At 45.0% G+C, this 17,450-nt stretch overlaps 1 protein-coding gene across 1 annotated transcript; it reads right to left on the bottom strand.

The window, feature by feature from the left end:
* Nucleotides 1–15,269: 15,269 nt before the first annotated feature.
* On the bottom strand, nt 15,270–17,356 carry LOC121594797 (uncharacterized protein K02A2.6-like). The gene is made up of 2 exons (XM_041918477.1): nt 16,709–17,356; nt 15,270–16,070 (listed from the first exon to the last, which is right to left on the bottom strand). Exons 1-2 carry the CDS (start codon nt 17,354–17,356, stop codon nt 15,816–15,818), a joined length of 903 nt encoding a protein of 300 aa, XP_041774411.1. The 3' UTR covers nt 15,270–15,815.
* Nucleotides 17,357–17,450: the final 94 nt, after the last annotated feature.

The following is a 17,450-nucleotide window of genomic DNA, read 5'->3' as shown; positions in this document are numbered from 1 at the left end:
CCCACCCTAAACCCAGCTTTTCCAGCTTTGAGGAAAAGTTTGGTCAAGTGTTGGCTAAGGCTGCGCTCTGGCACCAATCGAACACGACATCCGACACGAACAAACTCATATAATCATATGGAGGTGCACTGTCAGACACAAACAAACAAACAAGACAAACATGTCAAATTCCATACATTTTTCATGTTCGATGTCGTGTTCGATTGGTGCTAGAGCGCCGGGTAAGGTCAATATGCTAAACAGGATTCCCAAATAACCAAATCGGCCTTAACCACACGGACCACCAAATTACAGTGGGTCACACGGACGTCACACGAGGCGTAAACTCAAAAAGTTTACGCTTGATTTGTATGGGAGAGCGTAAACTTCCTGTCAAAAGATTATAGGGTTGTATGGCTGAAATTTAGTTTACGCTTCGTGTGACGTCCGTATAAAGCCACTTCAAACCCACGTGGGTTAGTGGGGGTCGATTCAGTCGTTAACCCACCAAATTTTAGAACAATTGGAGCTGTCAGTTGTAATAAGATGTATTGACCTTGCCCACGCTTGGCCTACCTTTTCCAAACATGTTGACGAGAAAAAGATAGATCATGTGCGGGCTAAGGTCAACATGCTGAACATGATATTAACACATCGATTACTTTAACTCATTCACTTACATCATAGCATAACTTCGGCAATATTATTAATAAATAAACTGTGCACTGATCAGCGAAATGAAAGAATCCATTCGCTAGTAAACAAACACACATATACACATCTTACACAAATATGTTTTAGAACAAATGAACCTAAACACACAAGTTTTATAGCTTCCTTTGCACAATTAAACACATTTTGGGGTGATACATGTTGAGTAAATGAATTACCCGTGCATAAAAAAACTGACTCTAACAAACATTGAAGTGGCCGCTTCTGTAGATGTGTGGTTTAACCCACCAAACTGACAGTTTTTTGGCTTTGTTCGATGCAACTGGATTTTTAGTTCAGAAAATTGGTGGTGTTTTCCGTATCTTGGTTATTTGGGTTTTAACTCCTCGATTGATTAAATTCATTCACGTACATCACTGCACTTCAACTTCAGCAATATTTTTAGTCTATAAACTATGCACTGACCAGCGAAATGATAGTGTCCATTCGCGAAGAGCGAAAAAATTACCCGTGCATAAAAAACTGACTTCAACAATATTGAAGTGGCCGCTAATGTGGCAGCAAACCCACCAAACTGATTGTGTTTTGGCTTTGTTTGATGGAACATAATTTTTAGTACAAGAAATTGGTGACGTTTTCGGTATCTTGGTTAGAATACTCCTCAGTAGTTTGGTGACCATCGTCGTCGTTATGGTCGAATAAGATTGAGTCAGTGCAGAAAAAATTCACCCGTTTGGTCTTACGGTTCACACCCTGGCGTAACGTAGCAGCGAGACCTAGTTATCATGCCCGGTGTTTAATTTTTGGACTCGAATCTCTCGCTATTCGTCGCGAAACGGCGCAAATATTGTTCATGAAAAAAATCATCCTAGGAGAGATAGATTCACCGGACCTTTTAGCTAGAGTTAATATCCACGTACCTGCTCGTATTTTAAGAAACTTTAGGCTACTAAGAGTTGACCAAACTAGACGTGCATATAGCGATAATGAACCTTTGACTGCGATGGCTATCCGATTTAATGCGCACTATGACTCTTTCGACTGGAATTCCCTAGGTTAACCTGTTTTTCTTGTTGTGATACTCTTTGTTATTTATTTTGTGCTGATGTTACATTGTACCGTGATGCTTTATGTTATTATAAGTTTAGTTTATAAGATCAGTGATAAGGCCAATTATGGCCAATCACTTAACATTTACAAATAAACATTTCTTTCCAATTCAGCTAGCGGACGCAACTGGAAACAAAACTTGAATTGAATTCATACAAAAGATGATTCTGGATTTGTTTATTACGGTGCGCGTATGGTGCTGCACCTGTCCGTCCAGAATCTGGTGGCTTGTTGGTTTGTAGTCATTATCATGACGCCGATTGCCGGCAATGCCTTGGAATGAGTTCGGATCGGTAGGTTCATGTTTTGGTCGATAGCATTCCGTTGATTTGTCGCGCCACCGCGCCGCGGACACCCGGCAGCAACAAAGTCAAGACAAACTCTTCCCCGGGTGTGGACTGTTATGCTAAGTTCTTTTTCTTCTTCTTCTTCTTCTTCTTCTTATTATTATTATTATTATTATTATTATTATTATTATTATTATTATTATTATTATTATTATTATTGTCATTATGGCCTACGCGATCATGTCGGCCTTTTCAGGACTTGAGTACCACGTAGCCGGATAGTCAGCTCTTGCTACGGCGGACGATGTGAAGAATGAGGTGCCGCGGGATCGCTCCTATCCACCGGGCAACTTGCATACTGCCACACTCTCTCCTGCACGATGCATACGCTGCAGGCAGGGGAAAGGATGCACTCTACAATAAAAAAAACACCGTCATGAACCAGCCGTGGATCTACCGGTAGGCGGACTAGGTGGTCGCCGAAGATCTCTAGTATGTAGTATGGCGTATGTTTACAAGAGGACAAAGTATTAGCGACAAGGGCCCGCGGAAAGATGGTCGTTGGGGCCCCGTGGCTGGAGAACCATTTGCCCCCCCCCCCTTCCCCCTCATGCCGGCAATAATAGTAGGGCCTGTGACCGATGATCGTAGGGTCCCATGGCCACCCTCCCCCCCATCTGCCGGCAATTTAAGTATACTGTTTAATCTTTCAACAGCTGTGTCTCAGTACCCCCTCCTCCCGGTCATCCCGGGCCTCAACTCGTCTTTCCGCCTAGGGCCCCCGATTCCCCCTTTCATGAACACCTTCTTTTCTTTGACCGATGGATCATAACATTCCGGACGAGTATACATTCGGCGACAGTTTTGTACACACACGCACACTCACACCTTTGCGCAGACGGCTCAGCAGATCTGTGTAATCTATACCATACGAAAGCAAAAGCTTAGTGTAACAGCTGAATGCTTCACACGTTCAGTTCGATGGCAGGCCCCAGGGACTGCCAGTGAACTTTCCAGTATGCCGGTTTTACAATCAGCTTGCGTTCTAGATGCCGGCGGAAAGGAAAGTTGATGAAAATCAGCGCCGGGCTGAATGTGTTAATGCGAATAAGGGTTTTGCACGTTGCACAGCAAACCCTCTAGCGTGAGCTAGCGATTCCGTAGTCATTTTTACATTGCAGCGTTTAAACTCATTGCGCTTGTTTGGTTTGATTTTTGAAAATTAAACTTCATCGCCGCAATGTTTGTTAACGGCTTTTTTGAGCGCCACAGCAACTCATGAGCATTGACCACACGCGAGAAAGAGATAGCGCTATGGTGGGAAAAAGCACGGACGACGGCTGACAACGATTGGCCGTCTGACGCACCAACACATCCAAACCTTCGACAGCGCGCTCAGGCGAGGGGTATGAGGCGGAGCCAGGGACGGGTAGCTCGACGAGCTGCTTGACAAATTTGCCGTTGGAGAGAAAAAGAAGGCATGATAAAATTCTCCCAACGGCATGATTTCTTCCGTCGCTTTGCACAGCGGGATGATAAAATTCTCCGGACGCCTTGATTTCTTCCGTCGCTTTGCGCAGCGGGTTGTAGCGACTAGAGCACCATCTGGTGCGCACACCTAGAACTACCGACCAAAAATGTTTAGCGGGCTAGTTAGGCAGGGACTGCACACAAAGCTAGAGCAGGACAAGCAGCGGTAGCATCCTTCACCGCAGCTATAAAAACGGTGGCTTGCTCCATACACGTTCTCTCTCGTCCTAAACGTTTCAACACCGTTTCACCGTTTCAACCATCTCCGGCAAAGCGTCGTGCTGTACTGGTGGTTTTGTACGTGTAGGAGGGGGTTGAGTGGAGCTCGCTGAAAGAAGACACAGATATTCACAGACGCCTCGTCAAAGCACGGTATTTGTATTGGTGATAGTGAAGCGCGCGTGTAAAACAGAATGCGAACTCTCATCGCAGCGCGTTTCTCCTTGCTTCCTCAAGGTTCCTCATACCCCTCGGCCTGAATCACTCAAAATTTGGGGTCTCATTGTTTGCGTGGTAGCGTCACTCAAATCACTCAAAAAATACACTCATTTTTTCGGACCGGAATACTAACAAAATATATCAAATTTCTGCAGCTTTATTTTATCGAATCAAGATTTTCGTCTTTCAGAAGTACAAAAAAAATTTGAATAATTAGATAGAAAAGATAGCTATTTAATTTAACCTTTACCCAATCATCGCGGGCCGCATTAAAGGCCCTTGAGGGCCGCAAGCGGAGACACGGAGTTTGAAGACCCCTGATCTAGAAGCTCGCGTCCTCGATCACGCCTTGCAGGACGTTATGGGAAATCGCCAAACGTTCGGTGATAAGGTGGTGCTGTTCCCAAATAACCAAATCGGTCTTAAGCCACTGAAAAGCCACTTCAAACCTACGTGGGTTTGTGGTGGTCGATTCAGTCGTTAACCCACCAAATTTTAGAACAATCGGAGCTGCTAGTTCCGATCCGATGTATTTATCTTGCCCACCCTAAACCCAGCTTTTCCAGCTTTGAGGAAAAGTTTGGTCAAGTGTTGGCTAAGGCTGCGCTCTGGCACCAATCGAACACGACATCCGACACGAACAAACTCATATAATCATATGGAGGTGCACTGTCAGACACAAACAAACAAACAAGACAAACATGTCAAATTCCATACATTTTTCATGTTCGATGTCGTGTTCGATTGGTGCTAGAGCGCCGGGTAAGGTCAATATGCTAAACAGGATTCCCAAATAACCAAATCGGCCTTAACCACACGGACCACCAAATTACAGTGGGTCACACGGACGTCACACGAGGCGTCAACTCAAAAAGTTTACGCTTGATTTGTATGGGAGAGCGTAAACTTCCTGTCAAAAGATTATAGGGTTGTATGGCTGAAATTTAGTTTACGCTTCGTGTGACGTCCGTATAAAGCCACTTCAAACCCACGTGGGTTAGTGGGGGTCGATTCAGTCGTTAACCCACCAAATTTTAGAACAATTGGAGCTGTCAGTTGTAATAAGATGTATTGACCTTGCCCACGCTTGGCCTACCTTTTCCAAACATGTTGACGAGAAAAAGATAGATCATGTGCGGGCTAAGGTCAACATGCTGAACATGATATTAACACATCGATTACTTTAACTCATTCACTTACATCATAGCATAACTTCGGCAATATTATTAATAAATAAACTGTGCACTGATCAGCGAAATGAAAGAATCCATTCGCTAGTAAACAAACACACATATACACATCTTACACAAATATGTTTTAGAACAAATGAACCTAAACACACAAGTTTTATAGCTTCCTTTGCACAATTAAACACATGTTGAGTAAATGAATTACCCGTGCATAAACAAAACTGACTCTAACAACATTGAAGTGGCCGCTTCTGTAGATGTGTGGTTTAACCCACCAAACTGACAGTTTTTTGGCTTTGTTCGATGCAACTGGATTTTTAGTTCAGAAAATTGGTGGTGTTTCGAGTGAAAATTCACCGTTTGGTCTTACGGTTCACACCCTGGCGTAACGTAGCAGCGAGACCTAGTTATCATGCCCGGTGTTTAATTTTTGGACTCGAATCTCTCGCTATTCGTCGCGAAACGGCGCAAATATTGTTCATGAAAAAAATCATCCTAGGAGAGATAGATTCACCGGACCTTTTAGCTAGAGTTAATATCCACGTACCTGCTCGTATTTAAGAAACTTTAGGCTACTAAGAGTTGACCAAACTAGACGTGCATATAGCGATAATGAACCTTTGACTGCGATGGCTATCCGATTTAATGCGCACTATGACTCTTTCGACTGGAATTCCCTAGGTTAACCTGTTTTTCTTGTTGTGATACTCTTTGTTATTTATTTTGTGCTGATGTTACATTGTACCGTGATGCTTTATGTTATTATAAGTTTAGTTTATAAGATCAGTGATAAGGCCAATTATGGCCAATCACTTAACATTTACAAATAAACATTTCTTTCCAATTCAGCTAGCGGACGCAACTGGAAACAAAACTTGAATTGAATTCATACAAAAGATGATTCTGGATTTGTTTATTACGGTGCGCGTATGGTGCTGCACCTGTCCGTCCAGAATCTGGTGGCTTGTTGGTTTGTAGTCATTATCATGACGCCGATTGCCGGCAATGCCTTGGAATGAGTTCGGATCGGTAGGTTCATGTTTTGGTCGATAGCATTCCGTTGATTTGTCGCGCCACCGCGTCGCGGACACCCGGCAGCAACAAAGTCAAGACAAACTCTTCCCGGGTGTGGACTGTTATGCTAAGTTCTTATTATTATTATTATTATTATTATTATTATTATTATTATATTATTATTATTATATTATTATTATTATTATTATTATTATTATTATTATTATTATTATTATTATTGTCATTATGGCCTACGCGATCATGTCGGCCTTTTCAGGACTTGAGTACCACGTAGCCGGATAGTCAGCTCTTGCTACGGCGGACGATGTGAAGAATGAGGTGCCGCGGGATCGCTCCTATCCACCGGGCAACTTGCATACTGCCACACTCTCTCCTGCACGATGCATACGCTGCAGGCAGGGGAAAGGATGCACTCTACAATAAAAAAAACACCGTCATGAACCAGCCGTGGATCTACCGGTAGGCGGACTAGGCGGTCGCCGAAGATCTCTAGTATGTAGTATGGCGTATGTTTACAAGTGGACAAAGTATTAGCGACAAGGGCCCGCGGAAAGATGGTCGTTGGGGCCCCGTGGCTGGAGAACCATTTGCCCCCCCCCCCTTCCCCCTCATGCCGGCAATAATAGTAGGGCCTGTGACCGATGATCGTAGGGTCCCATGGCCACCCCCCCCCCCATCTGCCGGCAATTTAAGTATACTGTTTAATCTTTCAACAGCTGTGTCTCAGTACCCCTCCTCCCGGTCATCCCGGGCCTCAACTCGTCTTTCCGCCTAGGGCCCCCGATTCCCCCTTTCATGAACACCTTCTTTTCTTTGACCGATGGATCATAACATTCCGGACGAGTATACATTCGGCGACAGTTTTGTACACACACGCACACTCACACCTTTGCGCAGACGGCTCAGCAGATCTGTGTAATCTATACCATACGAAAGCAAAAGCTTAGTGTAACAGCTGAATGCTTCACACGTTCAGTTCGATGGCAGGCCCCAGGGACTGCCAGTGAACTTTCCAGTATGCCGGTTTTACAATCAGCTTGCGTTCTAGATGCCGGCGGAAAGGAAAGTTGATGAAAATCAGCGCCGGGCTGAATGTGTTAATGCGAATAAGGGTTTTGCACGTTGCTCAGCAAACCCTAGCGTGAGCTAGCGATTCCGTAGTCATTTTTACATTGCAGCGTTTAAACTCATTGCGCTTGTTGGTTTGATTTTTGAAAATTAAACTTCATCGCCGCCAATGTTTGTTAACGGCTTTTTTGAGCGCCACAGCAACTCATGAGCATTGACCACACGCGAGAAAGAGATAGCGCTATGGTGGGAAAAAGCACGGACGACGGCTGACAACGATTGGCCGTCTGACGCACCAACACATCCAAACCTTCGACAGCGCGCTCAGGCGAGGGGTATGAGGCGGAGCCAGGGACGGGTAGCTCGACGAGCTGCTTGACAAATTTTCCGTTGGGAGAAAAAGAAGGCATGATAAAATTCTCCCAACGGCATGATTTCTTCCGTCGCTTTGCACAGCGGGATGATAAAATTCTCCGAACGCCTTGATTTCTTCCGTCGCTTGCGCAGCGGGTTGTAGCGACTAGAGCACCATCTGGTGCGCACACCTAGAACTACCGACCAAAAATGTTTAGCGGGCTAGTTGCAGGGACTGCACACAAAGCTAGAGCAGCTATAAAAACGGTGGCTTGCTCCATACACGTTCTCTCTCGTCCCAAACGTTTCAACACCGTTTCACGTTTCAACCATCTCCGGCAAAGCGTCGTGCTGTACTGGTGGTTTTGTACGTGTAGGAGGGGGTTGAGTGGAGCTCGCTGAAAGAAGACACACATATTCACAGACGGCTCGTCAAAGCACGGTATTTGTATTGGTGATAGTGAAGCGCGCGTGTAAAACAGAATGCGAACTCTCATCGCAGCGCGTTTCTCCTTGCTTCCTCAAGGTTCCTCATACCCCTCGGCCTGAATCACTCAAAATTTGGGTCTCATTGTTTTCGTGGTAGCGTCACTCAAATCACTCAAAAAAACACTCATTTTTCGACCGGAATACTAACAAAATTATCAAATTTCTGCAGCTTTATTTTATTGAATCCAGATTTTCGTCTTTCAGAAGTACAAAAAAATTTGAATAATTAGATAGAAAAGATAGCTATTTAATTTAACCTTTACCCAATCATCGCGGGCCGCATTAAAGGCCCTTGAGGGCCGCAAGCGGAGACACGGAGTTTGAAGACCCTGATCTAGAAGCTCGCGTCCTCGATCACGCCTTGCAGGACGTTATGGGAAATCGCCAAACGTTCGGTGCTGAATGTGTTAATGCGAATAAGGGTTTTAAGCACGTTGCACAGCAAACCCTCTAGCGTGAGCTAGCGATTCCGTAGTCATTTTTACATTGCAGCGTTTAAACTCATTGCGCTTGTTTGGTTTGATTTTTGAAAATTAAACTTCATCGCCGCAATGTTTGTTAACGGCTTTTTTGAGCGCCACAGCAACTCATGAGCATTGACCACACGCGAGAAAGAGATAGCGCTATGGTGGGAAAAAGCACGGACGACGGCTGACAACGATTGGCCGTCTGACGCACCAACACATCCAAACCTTCGACAGCGCGCTCAGGCGAGGGGTATGAGGCGGAGCCAGGGACGGGTAGCTCGACGAGCTGCTTGACAAATTTGCCGTGGAGAGAAAAAGAAGGCATGATAAAATTCTCCCAACGGCATGATTTCTTCCGTCGCTTTGCACAGCGGATGATAAAATTCTCCGGACGCCTTGATTTCTTCGTCGCTTGCGCAGCGGGTTGTAGCGACTAGAGCACCATCTGGTGCGCACACCTAGAACTACCGACCAAAATGTTTAGCGGCTAGTTAGGCAGGGACTGCACACAAAGCTAGAGCAGGACAAGCAGCGGTAGCATCCTTCACCGCAGCTATAAAAACGGTGGCTTGCTCCATACACGTTCTCTCTCGTCCTAAACGTTTCAACACCGTTTCACCGTTTCAACCATCTCCGGCAAAGCGTCGTGCTGTACTGGTGGTTTTGTACGTGTAGGAGGGGTTGAGTGGAGCTCGCTGAAAGAAGACACAGATATTCACAGACGCCTCGTCAAAGCACGGTATTTGTATTGGTGATAGTGAAGCGCGCGTGTGTAAAACAGAATGCGAACTCTCATCGCAGCGCGTTTCTCCTTGCTTCCTCAAGGTTCCTCATACCCCTCGGCCTGAATCACTCAAATTTGGGGTCTCATTGTTTGCGTGGTAGCGTCACTCAAATCACTCAAAAATACACTCATTTTTTCGGACCGGAATACTAACAAAATATATCAAATTTCTGCAGCTTTATTTTATCGAATCAAGATTTTCGTCTTTCAGAAGTACAAAAAAAATTTGAATAATTAGATAGAAAAGATAGCTATTTAATTTAACCTTTACCCAATCATCGCGGGCCGCATTAAAGGCCCTTGAGGGCCGCAAGCGGAGACACGGAGTTTGAAGACCCTGATCTAGAAGCTCGCGTCCTCGATCACGCCTTGCAGGACGTTATGGGAAATCGCCAAACGTTCGGTGATAAGGTGGTGCTGTTCCCAAATAACCAAATCGGTCTTAAGCCACTGAAAAGCCACTTCAAACCTACGTGGGTTTGTGGTGGTCGATTCAGTCGTTAACCACCAAATTTTAGAACAATCGGAGCTGCTAGTTCCGATCCGATGTATTTATCTTGCCCACCCTAAACCAGCTTTTCCAGCTTTGAGGAAAAGTTTGGTCAAGTGTTGGCTAAGGCTGCGCTCTGGCACCAATCGAACACGACATCCGACACGAACAAACTCATATAATCATATGGAGGTGCACTGTCAGACACAAACAAACAAACAAGACAAACATGTCAAATTCCATACATTTTCATGTTCGATGTCGTGTTCGATTGGTGCTAGAGCGCCGGGTAAGGTCAATATGCTAAACAGGATTCCCAAATAACCAAATCGGCCTTAACCACACGGACCACCAAATTACAGTGGGTCACACGGACGTCACACGAGGCGTCAACTCAAAAAGTTTACGCTTGATTTGTATGGGAGAGCGTAAACTTCCTGTCAAAAGATTATAGGGTTGTATGGCTGAAATTTAGTTTACGCTTCGTGTGACGTCCGTATAAAGCCACTTCAAACCCACGTGGGTTAGTGGGGGTCGATTCAGTCGTTAACCCACCAAATTTTAGAACAATTGGAGCTGTCAGTTGTAATAAGATGTATTGACCTGCCCACGCTTGGCCTACCTTTTCCAAACATGTTGACGAGAAAAAGATAGATCATGTGCGGGCTAAGGTCAACATGCTGAACATGATATTAACACATCGATTACTTTAACTCATTCACTTACATCATAGCATAACTTCGGCAATATTATTAATAAATAAACTGTGCACTGATCAGCGAAATGAAAGAATCCATTCGCTAGTAAACAAACACACATATACACATCTTACACAAATATGTTTTAGAACAAATGAACCTAAACACACAAGTTTTATAGCTTCCTTTGCACAATTAAACACATGTTGAGTAAATGAATTACCCGTGCATAAACAAAACTGACTCTAACAAACATTGAAGTGGCCGCTTCTGTAGATGTGTGGTTTAACCCACCAAACTGACAGTTTTTTGGCTTTGTTCGATGCAACTGGATTTTTAGTTCAGAAAATTGGTGGTGTTTCGAGTGAAAATTCACCCGTTTGGTCTTACGGTTCACACCCTGGCGTAACGTAGCAGCGAGACCTAGTTATCATGCCCGGTGTTTAATTTTTGGACTCGAATCTCTCGCTATTCGTCGCGAAACGGCGCAAATATTGTTCATGAAAAAAATCATCCTAGGAGAGATAGATTCACCGGACCTTTTAGCTAGAGTTAATATCCACGTACCTGCTCGTATTTTAAGAAACTTTAGGCTACTAAGAGTTGACCAAACTAGACGTGCATATAGCGATAATGAACCTTTGACTGCGATGGCTATCCGATTTAATGCGCACTATGACTCTTTCGACTGGAATTCCCTAGGTTAACCTGTTTTTCTTGTTGTGATACTCTTTGTTATTTATTTTGTGCTGATGTTACATTGTACCGTGATGCTTTATGTTATTATAAGTTTAGTTTATAAGATCAGTGATAAGGCCAATTATGGCCAATCACTTAACATTTACAAATAAACATTTCTTTCCAATTCAGCTAGCGGACGCAACTGGAAACAAAACTTGAATTGAATTCATACAAAAGATGATTCTGGATTTGTTTATTACGGTGCGCGTATGGTGCTGCACCTGTCCGTCCAGAATCTGGTGGCTTGTTGGTTTGTAGTCATTATCATGACGCCGATTGCCGGCAATGCCTTGGAATGAGTTCGGATCGGTAGGTTCATGTTTTGGTCGATAGCATTCCGTTGATTTGTCGCGCCACCGCGTCGCGGACACCCGGCAGCAACAAAGTCAAGACAAACTCTTCCCCGGGTGTGGACTGTTATGCTAAGTTCTTATTATTATTATTATTATTATTATTATTATTATTATTATTATAATTATTATTACTATTATTATTATTATTATTATTATTATTATTATTATTATTATTATTATTATTGTCATTATGGCCTACGCGATCATGTCGGCCTTTTCAGGACTTGAGTACCACGTAGCCGGATAGTCAGCTCTTGCTACGGCGGACGATGTGAAGAATGAGGTGCCGCGGGATCGCTCCTATCCACCGGGCAACTTGCATACTGCCACACTCTCTCCTGCACGATGCATACGCTGCAGGCAGGGAAAGGATGCACTCTACAATAAAAAAAACACCGTCATGAACCAGCCGTGGATCTACCGGTAGGCGGACTAGGCGGTCGCCGAAGATCTCTAGTATGTAGTATGGCGTATGTTTACAAGTGGACAAAGTATTAGCGACAAGGGCCCGCGGAAAGATGGTCGTTGGGGCCCCGTGGCTGGAGAACCATTTGCCCCCCCCCCCCTTCCCCCTCATGCCGGCAATAATAGTAGGGCCTGTGACCGATGATCGTAGGGTCCCATGGCCACCCCCCCCCCCATCTGCCGGCAATTTAAGTATACTGTTTAATCTTTCAACAGCTGTGTCTCAGTACCCCCTCCTCCCGGTCATCCCGGGCCTCAACTCGTCTTTCCGCCTAGGGCCCCCGATTCCCCCTTTCATGAACACCTTCTTTTCTTTGACCGATGGATCATAACATTCCGGACGAGTATACATTCGGCGACAGTTTTGTACACACACGCACACTCACACCTTTGCGCAGACGGCTCAGCAGATCTGTGTAATCTATACCATACGAAAGCAAAAGCTTAGTGTAACAGCTGAATGCTTCACACGTTCAGTTCGATGGCAGGCCCCAGGGACTGCCAGTGAACTTTCCAGTATGCCGGTTTTACAATCAGCTTGCGTTCTAGATGCCGGCGGAAAGGAAAGTTGATGAAAATCAGCGCCGGGCTGAATGTGTTAATGCGAATAAGGGTTTTGCACGTTGCTCAGCAAACCCTCTAGCGTGAGCTAGCGATTCCGTAGTCATTTTTACATTGCAGCGTTTAAACTCATTGCGCTTGTTTGGTTTGATTTTTGAAAATTAAACTTCATCGCCGCAATGTTTGTTAACGGCTTTTTTGAGCGCCACAGCAACTCATGAGCATTGACCACACGCGAGAAAGAGATAGCGCTATGGTGGGAAAAAGCACGGACGACGGCTGACAACGATTGGCCGTCTGACGCACCAACACATCCAAACCTTCGACAGCGCGCTCAGGCGAGGGGTATGAGGCGGAGCCAGGGACGGGTAGCTCGACGAGCTGCTTGACAAATTTTCCGTTGGAGAGAAAAAGAAGGCATGATAAAATTCTCCCAACGGCATGATTTCTTCCGTCGCTTTGCACAGCGGGATGATAAAATTCTCCGAACGCCTTGATTTCTTCCGTCGCTTTGCGCAGCGGGTTGTAGCGACTAGAGCACCATCTGGTGCGCACACCTAGAACTACCGACCAAAAATGTTTAGCGGGCTAGTTAGGCAGGGACTGCACACAAAGCTAGAGCAGCTATAAAAACGGTGGCTTGCTCCATACACGTTCTCTCTCGTCCCAAACGTTTCAACACCGTTTCACCGTTTCAACCATCTCCGGCAAAGCGTCGTGCTGTACTGGTGGTTTTGTACGTGTAGGAGGGGGTTGAGTGGAGCTCGCTGAAAGAAGACACACATATTCACAGACGGCTCGTCAAAGCACGGTATTTGTATTGGTGATAGTGAAGCGCGCGTGTAAAACAGAATGCGAACTCTCATCGCAGCGCGTTTCTCCTTGCTTCCTCAAGGTTCCTCATACCCCTCGGCCTGAATCACTCAAAATTTGGGGTCTCATTGTTTGCGTGGTAGCGTCACTCAAATCACTCAAAAAATACACTCATTTTTTCGGACCGGAATACTAACAAAATATATCAAATTTCTGCAGCTTTATTTTATTGAATCCAGATTTTCGTCTTTCAGAAGTACAAAAAAAATTTGAATAATTAGATAGAAAAGATAGCTATTTAATTTAACCTTTACCCAATCATCGCGGGCCGCATTAAAGGCCCTTGAGGGCCGCAAGCGGAGACACGGAGTTTGAAGACCCCTGATCTAGAAGCTCGCGTCCTCGATCACGCCTTGCAGGACGTTATGGGAAATCGCCAAACGTTCGGTGATAAGGTGGTGCTGTTCCCAAATAACCAAATCGGTCTTAAGCCACTGAAAAGCCACTTCAAACCTACGTGGGTTTGTGGTGGTCGATTCAGTCGTTAACCCACCAAATTTTAGAACAATCGGAGCTGCTAGTTCCGATCCGATGTATTTATCTTGCCCACCCTAAACCCAGCTTTTCCAGCTTTGAGGAAAAGTTTGGTCAAGTGTTGGCTAAGGCTGCGCTCTGGCACCAATCGAACACGACATCCGACACGAACAAACTCATATAATCATATGGAGGTGCACTGTCAGACACAAACAAACAAACAAGACAAACATGTCAAATTCCATACATTTTTCATGTTCGATATCGTGTTCGATTGGTGCTAGAGCGCCGGGTAAGGTCAATATGCTAAACAGGATTCCCAAATAACCAAATCGGCCTTAACCACACGGACCACCAAATTACAGTGGGTCACACGGACGTCACACGAGGCGTAAACTCAAAAAGTTTACGCTTGATTTGTATGGGAGAGCGTAAACTTCCTGTCAAAAGATTATAGGGTTGTATGGCTGAAATTTAGTTTACGCTTCGTGTGACGTCCGTATAAAGCCACTTCAAACCCACGTGGGTTAGTGGGGGTCGATTCAGTCGTTAACCCACCAAATTTTAGAACAATTGGAGCTGTCAGTTGTAATAAGATGTATTGACCTTGCCCACGCTTGGCCTACCTTTTCCAAACATGTTGACGAGAAAAAGATAGATCATGTGCGGGCTAAGGTCAACATGCTGAACATGATATTAACACATCGATTACTTTAACTCATTCACTTACATCATAGCATAACTTCGGCAATATTATTAATAAATAAACTGTGCACTGATCAGCGAAATGAAAGAATCCATTCGCTAGTAAACAAACACACATATACACATCTTACACAAATATGTTTTAGAACAAATGAACCTAAACACACAAGTTTTATAGCTTCCTTTGCACAATTAAACACATTTTGGGGTGATACATGTTGAGTAAATGAATTACCCGTGCTAAAAAAAAAACTGACTCTAACAAACATTGAAGTGGCCGCTTCTGTAGATGTGTGGTTTAACCCACCAAACTGACAGTTTTTTGGCTTTGTTCGATGCAACTGGATTTTTAGTTCAGAAAATTGGTGGTGTTTTCCGTATCTTGGTTATTTGGGTTTTAACTCCTCGATTGATTAAATTCATTCACGTACATCACTGCACTTCAACTTCACCAATATTTTTAGTCTATAAACTATGCACTGACCAGCTTTTATGTTGTTGTTGACTTGTACTTTATTTTAACAAACATATATATAAAAACGATCAAATGATAAAAGTAAAAGGAATACGGTGCCGCGCGCGCTAGCCACGTCTATTGCTGGTGCAGATAAGATCCCGAGTGTTCGTTACATCGCAGGATCCCCGATCGTAATGGATCATGCACGAGAGAGAGAGAAAGAGACGACTATATTCGCTATACATCGAATGCTGTCAGTTCCCGGAAAGCATCGAGTGTGCGAAGAGGCTGCAGTCTCGGCGGACTGCAACATCTCCCCCGGCTAAATGAGCTGATAGGCTCCGAGCCGACGCGGAAGTCTTCTTACTCGAGAAGACCTGCGTGGCAAATCTATCAGGCGCTGGTCGGTCCTACCTCCGTGACGGTTGTCGAGGTCGGCAGGAGGTAGCGAGCTGGATGTCGTCAAAGGAACATCCATCGGGGTCGTCGCTGCTAGTGATGAATAAGCGGGCGATGACCGTGAAAGCGCTGTTGGCTCGCTTACGATTGGTTCCAGCTCCGGCTGGGTTGGCTCTGGTCGGGAAGAAGAAGAAGATCATTCTTCTAACAGTACATCAAGCGGCAGCTGATGTCCCTCAGGTGCATGGGCTACCGCACGACGCCTGATTTGGTTTATGTGGCGCCGAAGTAAACGTCCATCACTCGCAATGACGTCATACATAACGCGTCCACAGCTACGAACGATCTTTCCCGGTATCCACTTCCATGAGTTTCTATAGAAAGATTTTGTAGAAACGAGATCGCCAGGTTGAAAACTTCGCACTGAAATAAATGAGGAAGGAGATAGTGAGTCCCAAATAACCAAATCGTCCTTAACCCACTGTAAAACCACTTCAAACCCACGTGGGTTTGTGGTGGTCGATTCAGTCGTTAACCCACCAAATTTTAGAACAATCGGAGCTGCCAGTTCCGATCCGATGTATTTATCTTGTCCACCCTTAACCCACCTTTTCCAAAAATGCTTTGAGGAAAAGTTTGGTCAAGGTTTGGCTTAGGTCAATATGCTGGACAGGATTTTAACTCCTCGGTTGATTAAATTCATTCACTTACATCACTGCACTTCAACTTCAGCAATATTATTAGTCTATAAACTATGCACTGACCAGCGAAATGGAAGAGTTCATTCGCAAGTAAACAAACACACATATACACATATTACACATGAATGTTTTACAACAAACCAACTTAAACACACACGTTTAATTGCTTCCTTTGCACAAATAAATAACATTTTTAACACAGGTGAAACATGTTGAGCAAATAAATTGCCCGTGCATAAAAATCTGACTTCAACAAAATTGAAGTGGTGGCTGCTTCTGTGGCCGTGTGGCTTAACCCACCAAACTGATAGTTTTTTAGCTTTGTTTGATGGAACTGGATTTTTAGTACAAGAAATTGGTGGCGTTTTCGGTATCTTGGTTATATGGGGTGTGATGATGGGGGCCGCAACAGCTCCAGTGCTGTCCTGATGGGGCGGCCGAACATTTCCTCAGCTGGAGATTTCTGCTGGCTCAACTGCGCGTTTGGTGTCGATCGGTACGTCATGAGAAACAATTCCAGGGCCTCATCAAGGGACGTCTCGTCGCTCTGGATCTTCCGCAGTGCTCGTTTCAGCGTATCGACGAACCGCTCCGCCTGTCCATTTGATTGCGGATGGAACGGTGCTGTCGTGATGTGCTCGATCCCGCTGCTGTTGCAAAACTCCGCAAACAAGGCGCTGGTAAATTGCGGACCGTTGTCGCTGACTAACGTTTCAGGCATACCGAAGCGAGCGAAAATGTTCCGTAACATGGAGATGGTGGCAGATGTTGTTGTACTCGTAGTTTTGTAGATTTCAGGCCACTTGGAGAAAGCGTCAACCACCACTAAAAAGTAATACCCTTCCAGTGGCCCAGCATAGTCCACGTGTACTCTATGCCAGGCGCCCGATGGTGTTGGCCATGTCGCAGGTGTTGCTCGAGGGGGTGCTTTAGCGGCTGCCAAACAGGATCCACAAGATGCCACGTAGCTCACAATATCGTCGTCGATCATTGGCCAATACAGGTAGCTTCTCGCAATCGCCTTCATTCTCTGCATCCCCGGATGACCCTTGTGCAGCTGCAGCAAACAACGGGAACGCAGTTTCTCCGGGATGACCACTCTCTCCCCGAAAAGTATACACCCCTCAACG

This window comes from Anopheles merus, chromosome 2L (genome assembly GCF_017562075.2).
Source record: "Anopheles merus strain MAF chromosome 2L, AmerM5.1, whole genome shotgun sequence".
NCBI classification, from domain to species: domain Eukaryota; kingdom Metazoa; phylum Arthropoda; class Insecta; order Diptera; family Culicidae; genus Anopheles; species Anopheles merus.
The sequence above is the reverse complement of the archived record's forward strand: the minus strand, read 5'-3'. Positions and strand labels throughout refer to the sequence as shown.